Source organism: Scylla paramamosain, chromosome 5 (genome assembly GCF_035594125.1).
Source record: "Scylla paramamosain isolate STU-SP2022 chromosome 5, ASM3559412v1, whole genome shotgun sequence".
Lineage (NCBI taxonomy): Eukaryota > Metazoa > Arthropoda > Malacostraca > Decapoda > Portunidae > Scylla > Scylla paramamosain.
Genome location: NC_087155.1, coordinates 25,444,746 through 25,460,055, shown reverse-complemented (window position 1 = coordinate 25,460,055; position 15,310 = coordinate 25,444,746). Strand labels below are relative to the sequence as shown.

Sequence of the window (15,310 nt, the reverse complement as noted above, 5' to 3'; positions counted from 1 at the left end):
ATATCAGTGAATCATGTATTGGAAGACGTCTATGAATTCATTCTCAGTGCAAACATCTGGTGGGTATGTACTGTGCTCAATTACTCTATCTACATCTCCAGTCTCCTAATCTACAACCTGTGCTGTGCAGTGATGTCCTCTAACAGAAATATCCATCTTCCATTAAAATTTTTTTTCAGTGAGAATATGTGAATATCTATCAGTCTATCTCATCTATGTCTATCTATATAATTCATACACTTTTTTTTTTTGGGGGGGGGGAGAGGGGGTGATAGGGTAATTTGAGTTTGAAGGCAAGATCCTAGAGATCTTCACATACCTTGACAACATGGATCTTGTCAGGAAGTCCTCTGAGAGACTGGGGTGTCCCATGATGTTACAAGTCTGACATTACTGGTATCTGTGCAGGACACAGGATGGAGATTATGTCTTTGCAATCATTAATGAGGTAAAGATGAAATTCTTAAGAGTGAAATTGTGATAGGACATGCAGTGATAACTTCAAATTAGATTATGCAAATTTAAGAAAAAATGTGGATAGGAACTAGTTCACAAGTCATGTTTCAGAAGAAACAGGCTTTGCTGGGTAGTAGTAAGTGCAAATACAATAGAGCTGTATTAAAGAAAAATTTATGAATAAAGATCAGAGATGGTTTCAGGAAAATGAGTTGTCACATGTAGGTCACACTGTTGTGTGTCTTCAAGTCTATTTCTTGGTGGTTAAGATTCCTTTATATTAAAAACAGTGGCCTACAGACATACTGATGCCTTTGGTATCAAGTATCTTCACACGATTACAGGTATGAATGAATGGATGTGTGAAATCAACAAGAGTGAGATAAGGATGTTGTGAGTTAAATTTCAATGATTTTGGATGAAATGTGATGCAAATTTCAGCTAGGGTTCAGTAATGGGTGAATGGAGATGAATAGTGATGATGTAACATGTGCAGAAATCAGATAATTCTTATAAAAGTGGGCAAAATAAAACTTTATCATTGTGACTCAGCACTGAGTTGTATGTTATTTGCAGGCATTTTAATGTACATATTCCATTTTGGTAAACTATTTCTGTACAGCACATTATGATAGAATGGTTCTCCAATTCAAAATTTGAAGGTAGCTAAAATTAATCTTAATGAGAAGTATTAAATTTCAGTATCAAAATTATGGGTTTGGGCCATGTCACACTCCTGTCTACTCAAATACTAGACAGACAGTGACAGTTGAGAACCGTATACATCAGGATGGATTCAAATTGTTTATGAGAATCTCAGGAATGATGAAAGCCACATACCTTCATTGCCTTTGGAGCAGAAGGGTTTCCAAAACCTCCCAGTATCCTATATCACTTCTCACTCATGCAGTGCAGTAACGCAAGCTTGGCAGGAAACTTTTATCCAATTCAACAAAAGTGAGAATTTCCCTTCCACTGTGTGTCACTCATATACCTAACATTCTTGATCTCTTATGATGCAGGATTTGTCAAGGACCGATTTTTTCTCACTCCTATTAATATCCTTGGGTTTCTTTAAGAGGCATTTTGAACAGGATGGATGCATGACTCATCCACTTTAACCACTTCCTGTGCTACCAGCTAAAGATGTACTGGTGCTTCCAATATTCACAAGATGCATTGTGTAAAGTGACTATGAAGAAGTGTGAAACAAAATACAATAAAGAAACACACAACAGATGTCTGTTATGTTAGCAGCTCAAGGGGAACACGGACACTAGTTAACTGCAAGGCCTGGTGTAACACAGGTGTGCATGCAGGTGACCATCAACACACCATCTGAAAGAGCCATTCATAACCTGCATCACTAGAGATCAACATTCCTTCATACAAACATTAAAGGTTCTGTCCCAGACTGAGATTAAATAGAAAGAAAATTAATATATTCAATCTGAGGGCATACATTATGGTAAAAATGACAAAATGGTAAATTTACTTAAAAATTATTTGATTGAACTGCACATGAATCAACGGCATGTCCTCAAAAGAAGTGTTCCCAATACAAGACGAGAGCAGGAGGTCCCTTGTCCTCTTCCCAATAACAAGAGTCAATGAAAATTATTGTAGCCTGCTACTTTTTTGTTTTGATAACAGTGAGTAGTTGAACAAATGCTCAAACATACCAAATCTTCACAAAGCTACGAGTATTAGCATTTTACAAAAGCACACAACCTAACTTAACTATATGTGGCAAATGTAAATACACCACAATTTATTTCTATGCTGAATTAAGTGTTGATAAACAATGTAATTTTGTTTTCATTCTAATTTTGTCCATGGAGCATTTTCATTTATGTTCTAAATTTAAGCTTAAATTCTGAAACACAGGTACACCACTAAAATTAGTTGCAAGCATTTGTTTTTCCTACAAATACTTGCACCTGCTTTCAAAATATACAATTTCCCTTACTTTACATGTATATTGACAAATAAACATGTACTGTACATTGTACAGACACACTGACATTCCTATCAAGTTGAACTCGGTCCCATAACCTTTCCACAGGACAGACACAAAGCAATTATAATCCTGCTGAAGCAATCATGACTAGTTGAGCAATATAGAAATTTAAAGAGCCAAACACTTGATTTAAAATTTTGTATTTAAAAGATGCATTAAAATGACAGCATTGTCACTATCCACTTTAAAATTTGTGTGAGATTTTTCTCCAGATCTTTTTCACCCTAGTGTAAACATGTTTTATTAATAATTGCTTTCACTGTCAAAGATTTCCCCCTTAAGTAGAAATATTAATCTAGCTACAATTATCTAATTCATGCAGCAAAAAATAATTATATGTATAGTTAAAAATAACACATAATCTAACATGTGACTCTTTAGTACAGGTAGCACTGTCCCATACAAGGGGCAGTTGGGGAACATTCAGGAAGATAATAAAGGAGAATTATTGAAATTAAGTTAAATAAATAAGTCACAATGAAGAAAATACTGCAAACAGAGTCTTGTGAGGCCATCAAGTATGGTACAAGACAGTGATGCCTGCTGTGCAACACCACCAGCTGCTCTCAATCTTAAAACAGATGCTGACAGCCCAAAACTTCTTAATCAGGACATGCTTCTTTTTTCAAAAGACAGCACCATGGAGTGACTTTCTGAGCACAGCCTTAAACACTGCATCTTCCTGAAGTCACTTTTTTTTTTTTCCTCTGTGCTCAAGTTCAACTTTCAAAGATCAATATTTATAATGACATTTTCAAAATAATATAACATGGAAGTCATGTAACATTTATAAATGTTTGTATCACATGATCAACTGATAATGTCACTTAATGCTTCACTCACAAGAATGCCTTAATTTCATATACAATTACATAACTGTGTCTTAGTTGATGAAAAGATTACAAAGATATCAAATCTAGCACTTATTCAGCACTACTACAGTTTGTGCATTTTTAAACATGGTAAACGTAAATCATTCCATATAAAAAGAATGTGTAATAAATTACTTCTTGCAGTCAATATTTACAAGACCAAGATGGCTTAGTGAGGAGCAGAGGGAGGTCCAGAAGGAGGTGGTGGGGGCTGGTAGCTGGGATAACGACTCTGGTCGTATCCTGGGTACTGCCCTTGGGGTGGACCCTGGCCTGGCGATGGCCTGTACTGCCCATACTGACTCCCGGGGGGAGGAGGGTAACCCTGCCCATAGGCAGGGCCTGATGGGTGTTGATAGCCAGGCTGAGCATTGGGTATTGGTGCTCCATACCCAGGATGGCTTCCAGGGGGTGGAGGATATGAGCCATATGGCTGAGGATAAGGCTGTCCTCCTGGGTACTGACCGGGAGGAGGGTAACCCCCTTGGGAACTTGGTGGGTACTGACTTGGTGGATATGGCTGATGGTACCCTTGGGCTCCGGTGACTGGGTATTGCTGTGAGGTGGGGGGGTAAGGGGTGGGTGCCTGTTGGGGTGGAGGAGGAGCCTGGGTGGGGGGTCCAGGCTGGGAAACAGGTGGTGGAGTGCCTGGATAACTCTGAGAGGTTGGAGGTGTGGATGAGGGGACGGATGGTGTCGGTGGGGGGTTGGGCGAACTGGTCTGCTGGGGTGGCTGCTGGGGCGGCTGTGGCTGGGGCTGAGATGGGGGCTGAGGCTGTGGCTGAGGTTGGGGCTGTGACTGTGGTGGCTGAGGCTGAGGTGGAGGTTGGGGCTGGGGTGGTGGCTGGGCCTGGGGCTGAGGCTGAGGCTGGGATGGGGGCTGGGCCTGTGGTGGGGGTTGGGGCTGTGCCTGGGGTGGTGGCTGGGGTTGTGCCTGTGGTGGGGGCTGGGGCTGGGACTGTGGCTGCTGAGGCTGAGGCTGAGGTTGGGGCTGTGGTTGAGGTTGTGGTTGGGGTTGAGTTGGAGGCTGAGGCTGAGATGGAGGCTGGGGTTGGGATGGAGGCTGGGGCTGGGATGGAGGCTGGGGCTGAGGCTGGGGCTGGGGCTGGGGCTGGGACTGAGGCTGGGGCTGAGGCTGGGGCTGGGGTTGTGGCTGGGGCTGGGATGGAGGCTGGGGTTGAGACTGTGGTGGAGGCTGAGAAGCAGGGTGTGGGGCTGATGTTGGAGGTGCCTGGGGCTGCTGTGGTGTAGGCGGCCGAGAATGCCCTCCAGCGTACATGGCTGGCGAAACAGAGGGTGCTGTTGAAGTGGTCATGGGAGGTGGTCCTCCTGGGACTGATGATATAGGAGGAGTGGAGGTGGAGTGTGGAGGGGGACCTGACATTGTGGCTGTAGATGAAGTTGGAGGACCAGATGAGGGTGGCATTTGGTAGGGTTGAGAAGTTGCTCCACCTCCTGGGTACTGAGAGGTTGGGGTGGAGTAAGTGCAAGGAGTTGATGTGGGGACAGGGACTGGGGTGGTGGATGTGAAGGTTGGTGGGGTGCCAGGATACTGCTGCGAGGCCTGGCTGAAGTCTGGTTGACTGACAGGTGGTGGAGGCCCCTGAGCCTGTGAACTCAGAGGTCCTGGGGGGCACTGAGGATAACCTGGTGTGGAAGAGGGTGGTGGTGGAGTGCCATATCCTTTAGCGCCTGGTGCAGGAGGTGTGGAGGAGCTGCCTGGGTAAGTCTGTGGTCCAGTTGAACCTGGAGGATAGCCACTCTGCCCATACTGTAAATATATGTATAATCATGATGTGGATGGGAATTATCTCAACCACATAACATCTTATTTTTAAATCACACCACTCTTTCATAAAAGTAGATAATCCTTATTCAGTCGAGCAAACTCTTATGTTATGTAAGCTGAGCGGCACCTGGAGGGAGCTGTATCCTTCCACCTCCACTGACTCACACTCTTTACATTTCAGCCAAATTTGTGCCATACTTGCCATACTCCCATCTTCAATGGGTAAAATTATGCTGTAATCAAATTAAGGTAGTGATACAATATTTGTATCATGATAATTAAACTGATATTGGATTCAGTGATAAAAATCATCCACCTGCTGTGATGTTATGACATAACTGTATGTAAGTCCACCACCATCTTGGTAAAACTCTTTTACCAACACACCACCTGACTCTGTTACCATCATCTGCTCCTCCTGCCTGCCAAGGTGATCACCATGAAGACCCTTTCAGTACTATAATGGGCAAGCTTATTCCATCCTGTTTCTTTTCAGGTAAGCCTTTACCTTTTGATTTGGTTATTTCTAAAATAGAAATAGGGTTCAGCAGAAGTGTAATATTAAAATGAACTTAAATTAATCATCAGTGCTTACCTGCTGGCCTTGTGGAGGATAGGGCTGTGGGTAAGGCCCCTGCGAATGAGGAATCTGGCCATATGGCATCCTGAACCCAGGCACTCCAGGGCCTGGTGGTCCTCCACTCATACCTGGAGGTCCTGGTGGTCCTGCAGGTCTGTATGGTGCAGGCTGCTGTCCTGGATATGCACCTGGTGGAGGGTGGGGACCTGGAGCTCCCTGACTAGGAGGACCACCCTGGGAACCCTCCCCACTCTGTCCCTGCTGCCCAGGCATCTGTGGAGGCTGCAATAAAATCATGAGTTTTTCCTTTCCCTGTAAATGGAAAATAACATTCAAGACAAATGCACAAGAAGATCAGAGATTACAAAATACACACAAAAAAGAACAAGATGCTGTTATGCTTCCTTCTTGTTTTGTGGAATTATAAATCCATCAAATGCAGTTTCCAGTAATGATGTGGTCACTTACTGCAAACATATGAGATGTGGATAAAGATTTATGAGATAGCTCCTGTGGATACAAAATGAAGGCTATAATACAATATAGGAACTTCAAAACACTTGAAGCCAGAGAACTGTAGGATAGCCAGGGCAGCATGATACAGCAGTCATTCCAGACAGACAGCCTCTCAACACTCACCAATCTTTTTGGAGGTTGTATGCATGAATCCAACACAGCTACCACCACTCATATGATTGGGGAATATGTGAAAGACTCAATGTTTTCCACTCTAACAGTTTATTAGGGAAAGTATAACCAAAGGTGCAGAAGAAGTGAACCTCACACAAAATCTGAGTGGACTGGGTAATGGTGAAGGAATACACGATACAATGGTTAAAGCTGCCAATTATATCAGACTGGCATTAACTATACAATTATCCTACAAAGCCTTATGCATAAAAACTCCTAAACCTCAAACTTCTCATGAGTGTCTCTTACCGGAAGAAACTGAGCCATGTTCTGTGAGGTGTCTGCCATTGATGCCAAATACATCAGGTTGCGGTGAAGAGACTGCTGGTACCTGCAAAAATATATCATGATGTATTCACCAGAGCTGTTCATGACATGGCTGGTAATGCTCCTGCAGCTGCACGTATCATCAAAGACACCAGCATCTCCACAACACATTACCCTCTTGCCCTCCTCTTTGCCCTAGTGCAAATTAAAAGCAGAGATTTCAATGAAGGTATGAGGAAAAAATAAATATTGTAGAGGAAAGAAGTATAATCTATTTCTTCACCCATGACCCTCAGAGGTGGCAGATGGAATACTCTTTCACAAGATATTCAGCAATCTGACACAAGGCAATTATAACAGTGAGATGGAGGTTTCCCTCTAAAAAAATATAACCAAACATAATTTCCCATTATCTAGCAAACCTTCACAGAGCACGAAAATCAAATACTGGTGGTTTGTGCAGTATTTGCTCCGAGTTACTGGCTTATACAGAGACCTATCCAGAAAGCACCTGTAAAACATAATGTAATGCAAGTGCAAGAGATACAACAGTGGTGGGTAACCTATCACTCAATTAACTATAAGATAACTGAACACATGTGAGAACCCAAATGGAAAAGATAACTAGTGATCTCTTTGATGAATGACAGGCAACAACTATAAAATATATCAAACAACAAAGTAGACACTGCTGCAAGACTCCAGGATCTCTCACATTGCAGTACTGTACAACAAATTTAGAGTGGGAGAGAATAGATCACTCAGCAAACATGTCAAAATCAAAATGAATAATAGCTGTCTTTGGCAAAATGCAGGAATTATAATTTTTACATTCACCTCACACCATGAAATGCCAAACTGTGATAAGACAGAATCATGCAGAAGGAACTTAGGTACACAGCAAACTTCTCATGGGCTTGGTATGACTGAATAAAAAATAAATAAATAAATAAATAAAAATAAAAAAGCAACCATATAATTTTATATATATATATATATATATATATATATATATATATATATATATATATATATATATATATATATATATATATATATATAATTCTTTTTTCAGTAAAACATAATGAATTCTGATTTTTGTGGTGTATATTTCCTGATTTGCATAGGTTGATATACTTGATGGCAGGGAAAACATAAGTCTTACTGAAAGCATTCCTGTGGTTTTCCTTGACTCTGGTACTCTGTTATGGTCTTGATCAGTTGTGAGTTCTCATCCAGCAGCTGAAAAAAAAACAACAAATGTCAGTCAAGTACTCAGACTGGTTATTCATTTGTTTTCCAAGCATTCTTTTGTGCTAACATCATGACATTACAATAATAAATTACATTACAATAATTACAATATATTTAAGATGATAACCCAGTTATTACAGAGAGAGAGAGAGAGAGAGAGAGAGAGAGAGAGAGAGAGAGAGAGAGAGAGAGAGAGAGAGAGAGAGAGAGAGAGAGAGAGAGAGAGAGAGAGAGAGAGAGAGAGAGAGAGAGAGAGAGAGAGAGAGATGAGTCTAAAATGAGGACACCAAAAAGGAGCTGCTTGTAAGGGGACCATCTGGGTGTGACATGTGAACTGTTGGTGAGGCATTGCTGTGAATACAAAAAAAAAAAAAAAAAAAAAAAAAAAAATATTTTAACAATTTTTGGAAAATAAAGCTACACTAAAAAGAAAAGCATCAATTACTGGCAATGAAAAAAAGTCAGTGTCTGAAAATAATGGTAAATGTCCAGAACCACGCCTGTTTCATGTTGGCAGACAGAACTATATTTCTGATGTGTTTTGATGTTTTTGATAAACCTGCATACTGTTCTGATCAGAGATTGCCCCTTTTCTCCTCTCTACACATCCAAAACCAAAATTTGTGATTAAAAAGGTAAACAAATAACTAAACCTAATCCGACTCAACTTTTAATTCTGCAGTGCCCACAGCAACCCTGCCACTGCCCCACTGCTGGCCTCCAAGTGCTCGCAGTGCTGCCTAACATGTGAAAAAATAATATCTCAAATATGAACAATTTCTGATGGCGATGCTAACAATGAAGTATCATACACTTAACTAACCTACAGATGAAAATGATTCAGCCTGCTGGTGTGACACATGCATTTCTGGACTAAATGACAATGTAAACTTCCACAATTATTAAGTGATACTATAGGTCTATTTACCAATCCACTAAAGGATAAAAAAAAAAAATTTACTCCTCTGAACTGCTGCTCTGTGAACAAGACCAAAAGGTAGTTTAGGTTGTTATATGTAGAGCCTACACCAATCAGTTGTTGTTATGTGATGGGGTGGGGCAACAGTTGGGAGGGGGGAGGACAGAAGTGAATCCAAGAAGGCAGCCGCAGTTCTCAGGATGATATAGGCCTGAATCAGTGTCGAGCGCCAGGTTCTGGTCAATGTTGTGTTAGTTCACACAAGAGACAGACGGTGTTTTGCTTCACCCTCTGTTACTCTCACCAGTCTGCTGGCTGACGTGTTACACCACCAAACACATCGGTGCCCCGGGAACAGGGGCACGCCAGGCCTGGAAGAACCAAACTGTGCCGCTCAGCCTGGGGACCAACACCCACCTTCTGTATCTGTGCCGGGTTAGGGGGCGGTCTCCCCCGCGGGGGAGGCTGGCTCGGGTATGCCATAGTCATGGTGCCCCTGGAGAGAGAGGGCGAGGGGCTGCTGCAGGCTGGGCTGACGGTGTCCACGGTCTCGGCCGGGCTGGAAGACGCCGCCGGGCTGGCACAACACACTGACGAGCCTAAACACTCTTATTTTGTTGACGGTCTGCAAGTCATGCTTTTCCTCTCATTTCAAGCCAATGATTGAAATTTTGTGTGCCTTTATTTTTTTTTACTGGTTATTCTTGGGAATATGCTATTGGAATAACACATTAAATATAACATTGTTCACATACAACATCACTGAGCTAAAAATTATATTCAGATAGATATCTGGATACAAAGAAATTATAGGCTTTAACAGTATATAATTTTGCGAAACAAATGTCAAAATACAGTATTGACCAGTTTACCGCGTCTTTCTTGCTTCTCCACGGCGCAGCGGGCGCAGCCTCCGCAGCCACTCGCCTGGCGGGAAATTGTCTTTTAAAATCCTCACCCTGGTGTCATGGAAAGAGTGGTAACACTATACAGCATAAATAAAGGGAAGGTGAGCTAAGTGTTCACCCTCATAATATACGCCTAACCATTTAGTGCATCTTCAAGACATACACACAATCCGTGACAAATCGCCAAACGCCGGGTTGGCGCTACTGCTGGAAAGCCATTACTGTCTATCATGAACACTGCACCGACACCTGCATCAACTCACTGACGTCTCTTCACCTTCATGAAGCCGTGTCTCCAGCACACACGCACACACACAAATTATTTAAATACGTCTCTTCCTTGGTAAAAAGGTTGACAGAGTTGGCGTGAGACGACGCCAAGCTTAACACAAACACCTCAACATGCTTAAAGAAATAAATGAAACAGCTATGCATAGGAATAGGTGATCCATAACCACAACCAAGACTCTCTCTCTCTCTCTCTCTCTCTCTCTCTCTCTCTCTCTCTCTCTTGTTTACTTCTGTGTTGACCCCGCCAGCTGACCCACAAAAGGGCGAGTGAATAATGTGGCGAAATCATAGGACACTAAAAAAAAAAAAAAGTTACTTTTATTATAAGGTAACTTTTTTTTTCGGGACTCTCCTCCTTTGATTATGTATTTGTTTATCTATTTGTCTGCATATCTATTTTTATCTATCTTACCTATACATCTATCTACTTATCTATTTGTATATCTATTTATTTTTATTTATTTATTTATTTATTTATTTTTATTTATTTATTTATTTATTCATCTATTATTATCATTATTATTATTATTTTTAGGGGTAACGTCATATTGATCCACGATACTAGATTTCTTTATCGATGTATTTATGACGTTTTGAGAGTGAACAAAAAACCGAGTGACCTCTAGCCTTATGCGTGACTAATTTTTTATTATAAGGCGCGAGGCCGCGAGGGCGGGAATCTCGAGTCACCACTAAACAGCTGGGCAAGTCAGTGCGCGGTGCAGAGCAGGAAATCTCGCGATATCTTTCTTGGCACAAGGCAAGGAACAGTGGTGTGGTGCCCTAGTGCAACATACAGTGATGCACCATGCAACTGGTACTCCCCGTAAGGAGGTACCTCACCAACAGACACATTACCGTCCCCGAGGACTGGCTCAGTGCATGCATTAACTGGGTTCTCTCAGAGTATTCGCAAAACAATGTGAGTATACTTAAGAATGTGTAAATTACATGGAGTAGTCACATCTAACCTATCCTACCTTTCTTCATGTGCAGTTGAGGTGAGTAATATTGTAATATCTAACTATATTATGATATTGACACACCACAGTTCAATATGACGTGTGTTCACCCTCATGCTTTGTACTTAACGGTAATGATAGTAAAGAGGTTAGGAAGCTAATTACTTAGAGGTGTATATACCTCTTGTAAGTTGTCATATCTATTCTTCCACTGCCTATGGTAAAATTGCAGTATATCCGGCCTTTTCTCCTCTATCCCAAATAAGCTTGAGAACCCAATGGGAAAGCGGGGTTTTAGAGTGGGGGGAGCAAAATTCAGCAAATTTGGGCACTCATGAAAAAAAAATCTAAGGATGAAATACCATTTTGATAATTGGGGAAATTTCTAACCCCACCTAACCTAACCAAACTGGGGGCTTTGCTGCATCTCCCTGGACACCACATGACACTAATCTAACTTAACATCACCTAACCTAACTTAACCAGGGGGCTTTGGCCCTCTGCACACTAACCTCACTAAATCTTACTTAATTTAACCCGATTGGGGAAGCACTTGGCTGCCATTGTGACACTGAGTACTCTTGTGGGTAGCTGGCTGACTCCAGCTACCCACTCTTGTGGGTAGGCTGGCTGCAGCCACCACAAATGCACGTGGGTCCTGTATCTTAGCGAGAAATTGGGTACTTGATTATTAAGATGTGCTCTAATCCTCCTTTCAGGTTCCATTCATTCAAGAGCAAGTGTACCAGGAGTGGCTACATGCAGACCTCACAGAGCTGGGAACATGCTGTCTTCCACCTCAAACACAAGACCAGCCATCCACCACTATTACTGGATACTTCCCGTTACAGGTGTTGTTATCACACCGGCACTTTACATCACACAATTATTTTACCATATAATTAAATTTTGTTGCTTTATACAACATGACTATCCTTAGGAGTGGATATAATGAGTCATTCACTACTGAGGGCCTTTTTTTATGTGCCCTAACATTAACAGTAACTCATTACCATCAGCCTCTAGATATCTGCTGCAGGGCAAAAGATAGCAGATGTCATAGCTCAGCGAATCATGCTGTTTTTATTTCTCCTTTGTAAGCATTGGAGGCATCCATTGAATGTTAAAGTTTATATTTCAGATGAACTTAGTACGTGACATAAGTGAGCCAGCGTACGCTCAGCTTCTGAAGGTGGAGGATGCAGACACTGAAAACATGACAGTTTCTGCTACACAGAATCACATGGTGAAGAGATCTTGAACTCAGTCTCTATTCTTACAGAAAGACATCATGCACATACAGTAATTTCTTTGTTTGCTTGTTGGGCTGTTAATGTCACTTTGATTTGTCTTCACATCATTGGTGCAAAGTAACTCCATGTAGAGATCTACAAATATCTACATGTATTGACATCTATTTCTGACATCTTATTTTAAATATATTTTATACTATTTTGTGGTATAACAGTAACAAAATTAAATATGGAGCTGTTTTGTAAAAATGAAAGTAATACAGTAGAAAGATGCTAACTAATGGAATTGCATTCACAGACACAGACAGCACGAGAGAAGGCTGACAGGATGCTGATGCTTGAGCTGACTGATGGCACTACAGTGGTGGAAGGAATGGAATACCGGCCTGCACCAAATCTCAGTGTTGATCTTAGCCCAGGCACAAAGGTAAGGCTGCCTTCCTTGTGACTCTTTATACACACTGTATGATTAACTATGTTCCAAGAGTATGCCTGCAATATAATTAGTCAATACATTTCTATAAAAATCCATATTAGTGGGAGTGTGACTGTGGAAGATCTAGTTAACCAGTATTATCAATCATTTATTCATTTTTCTGGTAGTGTCTGGAACTTCCTGCTTGCTTCTCTATTTCCTCCTTCCTATGACTTGAACTCTTTCAAGAGGGATTTTAAGGACACATCCTATAATTCTGGATGATCCTTTTGACATCTCTTTTGGGACTGGCACCTAAGTGGGCCTTTTTTTTTTTTTTTTCTGCCCTTGGCAAGTGCTCCTCTTACTTAAAAAAGTTCCATAATGAAAGAGACTCATTCCCTGCCACTGTGGTCTTGGTGCAGGTGCTGGTGTATGGGACCATTAAGGTTCGGCGTGGGATATTGTTCCTCACCCAGCAAAACATTACTGTCCTTGGTGGTAAAGTGATGGATCTCCTTGAAAAGAATGACCAAAGGAACACTCTTATTGCAGCTTTGTGAGTTGAGGTTTTTGTCTCTAAATTTAATTTGATCACTCAATAACAACAAATATATACAAATATTGATAAAGTAATTGCATCCAGTATTTTCATGTATATTAACAAGGTGTAGCAACTAGTAAATATGAAAACAATAACTTGTACACATGATTGCAGTAGAAACTTCACCATTTGTAAATATACTTTCAATCAAGAAAGTTAGTTTGCCATAGAATATTGAAGAAAAAATCTGAGCATGGGAAAAGGTTGCCCAGTGCATTACACTGCTGACTTCATTGATTTCCACATTACTCTTTATACAGTACATTAGCATCTCAGGTGTACATTTCCCTACTGCAGAAATACACAAGACACTGACCCTCGAGAACAACCAAGAAGATACAACTATAACAACACCCAGCCAGGCACCCGCTCCAGCAGCACTACCACAGGGACAGTAGGAGCAAGATCTCAGAGCAGCAGTGCAGCCAGTGTAAGTTATGGGTTGGTTGTGAAAAGAGAGATACTCATCATCAGAATCATCAATCCATATGAATCACTGCAGCACAAAGGCTTGTCCTCCTATGGTAAGCCACATACCATGCTGTGCACTGGCTCAGGGGATAGTACAAAGGAATATTTTTTCATGATGAATAAAAACTCCCTTTTCTTTTCCTACAGATAGCACTGCCCACCACCACTGAAGATGAAGAGTTTGACTTTTTTGATGATGAAATATTTGAGAGTGGATTTGACCAAAACATGGCACTTGAAAGTGAGTTGATCCAAGATCCAGCAGTTAATCATGAATTTAATGAAGACTTGGCTCTTGAAAATGAATTTGATGAAGACTTGGATGAGTTCATGTCACAGATGTGAGCCACAACACTGGTACTGCTACTTCCTCTCAGGATACTACCGTACACTACCTTATGGACACATTCAACATTTATATATAGATTGTACATGATTTGTTGTTATACAAACCATTATTATATTACCTGTTTGTTACCTGATGGGAAACTTACCTAAATTTTTCAGATAAAGAATTGTACGGGGAATTCTAGTCAGTTTTTGTCATCACTAAAAAGAATATCTGGTGTGGTATGCTCTTAATAGTTGATTTGCACACCACCAAAGGTGATAATGATGATACTAATACATCAACTGTTACTTTACCATTCCATGCATTTTGTATCTTTCCTTTTGCCATTGGAAACTATAATGGTACTCTAATGGGATTCCTTCAACCCTGTGATTCACTCATATATATATGAGTGAATCACAGGGTTGAAGGAATCCCATTAGAGTACCATTATAGTTTCCAATGGCAAAAGGAAAGATACAAAATGCATGGAATGGTAAAGTAACAGTTGATGTATTAGTATCATCATTATCACCTTTGGTAGTGTGCAAATCAACTATTAAGAGCATACCACACCATATATATATATATATATATATATATATATATATATATATATATATATATATATATATATATATATATATACAAAAATATTATATTATATTATATAATCATGGACTCTGAATTGCTTTGTTGCATTCCACGTCCATGTTTGATACACATACACAGTACATTAGAATAGGAAGAATAGCATTTGTTTCTTTTGCATTTCATAATTTCATTCCATTCTGAAAGCATAAATAAAAAGCATTACTTCACTTAAATCTCAAAAATCTGCTTGTCTTCTTTTTTCTTTGCTTCACTTAAATCTAAGAAATCTGCTTGCCTTCTTTTTCCTTACAAATCCATACCAGTCAACATGTCCAATTCACTTCACACACTCATCGCTTTTCTCCTTGCATATGCATCACATCTTTAATGGGAACCTTATCAGCAGATACCCATAAAATGTATTAAATTTGTCATGTTGCATAGTAATATACAATTTTATAATGCTATTAAATTTTATCGTCCATCTTGTGTATGTATACAGAGGTGTCTTGCCTTGGCTCTCCTCTTCCACTAATGCTGGTCTGATATGTGGATAGAAATCTCCAGTGTGAACATTGAAGAGAGGCTTTAGCTTTTCACTCTTTGGTACTGGTGTAGTTTCTACTAAACCAAC

General features: G+C 40.6%; 2 protein-coding genes across 2 annotated transcripts; one reads left to right on the top strand and one right to left on the bottom strand.

The window, feature by feature from the left end:
* Positions 1 to 999: 999 nt before the first annotated feature.
* On the bottom strand, positions 1,000 to 9,510 carry LOC135100716 (basic proline-rich protein-like). The gene is made up of 5 exons (XM_064003907.1): positions 9,265 to 9,510; positions 7,840 to 7,916; positions 6,657 to 6,738; positions 5,733 to 5,999; positions 1,000 to 5,119 (listed from the first exon to the last, which is right to left on the bottom strand). The coding sequence occupies exons 1-5, from the start codon at positions 9,334 to 9,336 to the stop codon at positions 3,518 to 3,520; spliced, it is 2,100 nt and encodes a 699-aa protein (XP_063859977.1). The 5' UTR covers positions 9,337 to 9,510; the 3' UTR covers positions 1,000 to 3,517.
* Positions 9,511 to 9,709: 199 nt separating this feature from the next.
* Positions 9,710 to 14,398, top strand: LOC135100717 (recQ-mediated genome instability protein 1-like). The gene is made up of 8 exons (XM_064003908.1): positions 9,710 to 9,856; positions 10,703 to 10,968; positions 11,728 to 11,859; positions 12,150 to 12,254; positions 12,560 to 12,688; positions 13,102 to 13,235; positions 13,578 to 13,710; positions 13,899 to 14,398. Exons 2-8 carry the CDS (start codon positions 10,855 to 10,857, stop codon positions 14,094 to 14,096), a joined length of 945 nt encoding a protein of 314 aa, XP_063859978.1. The 5' UTR covers positions 9,710 to 9,856; positions 10,703 to 10,854; the 3' UTR covers positions 14,097 to 14,398.
* Positions 14,399 to 15,310: the final 912 nt, after the last annotated feature.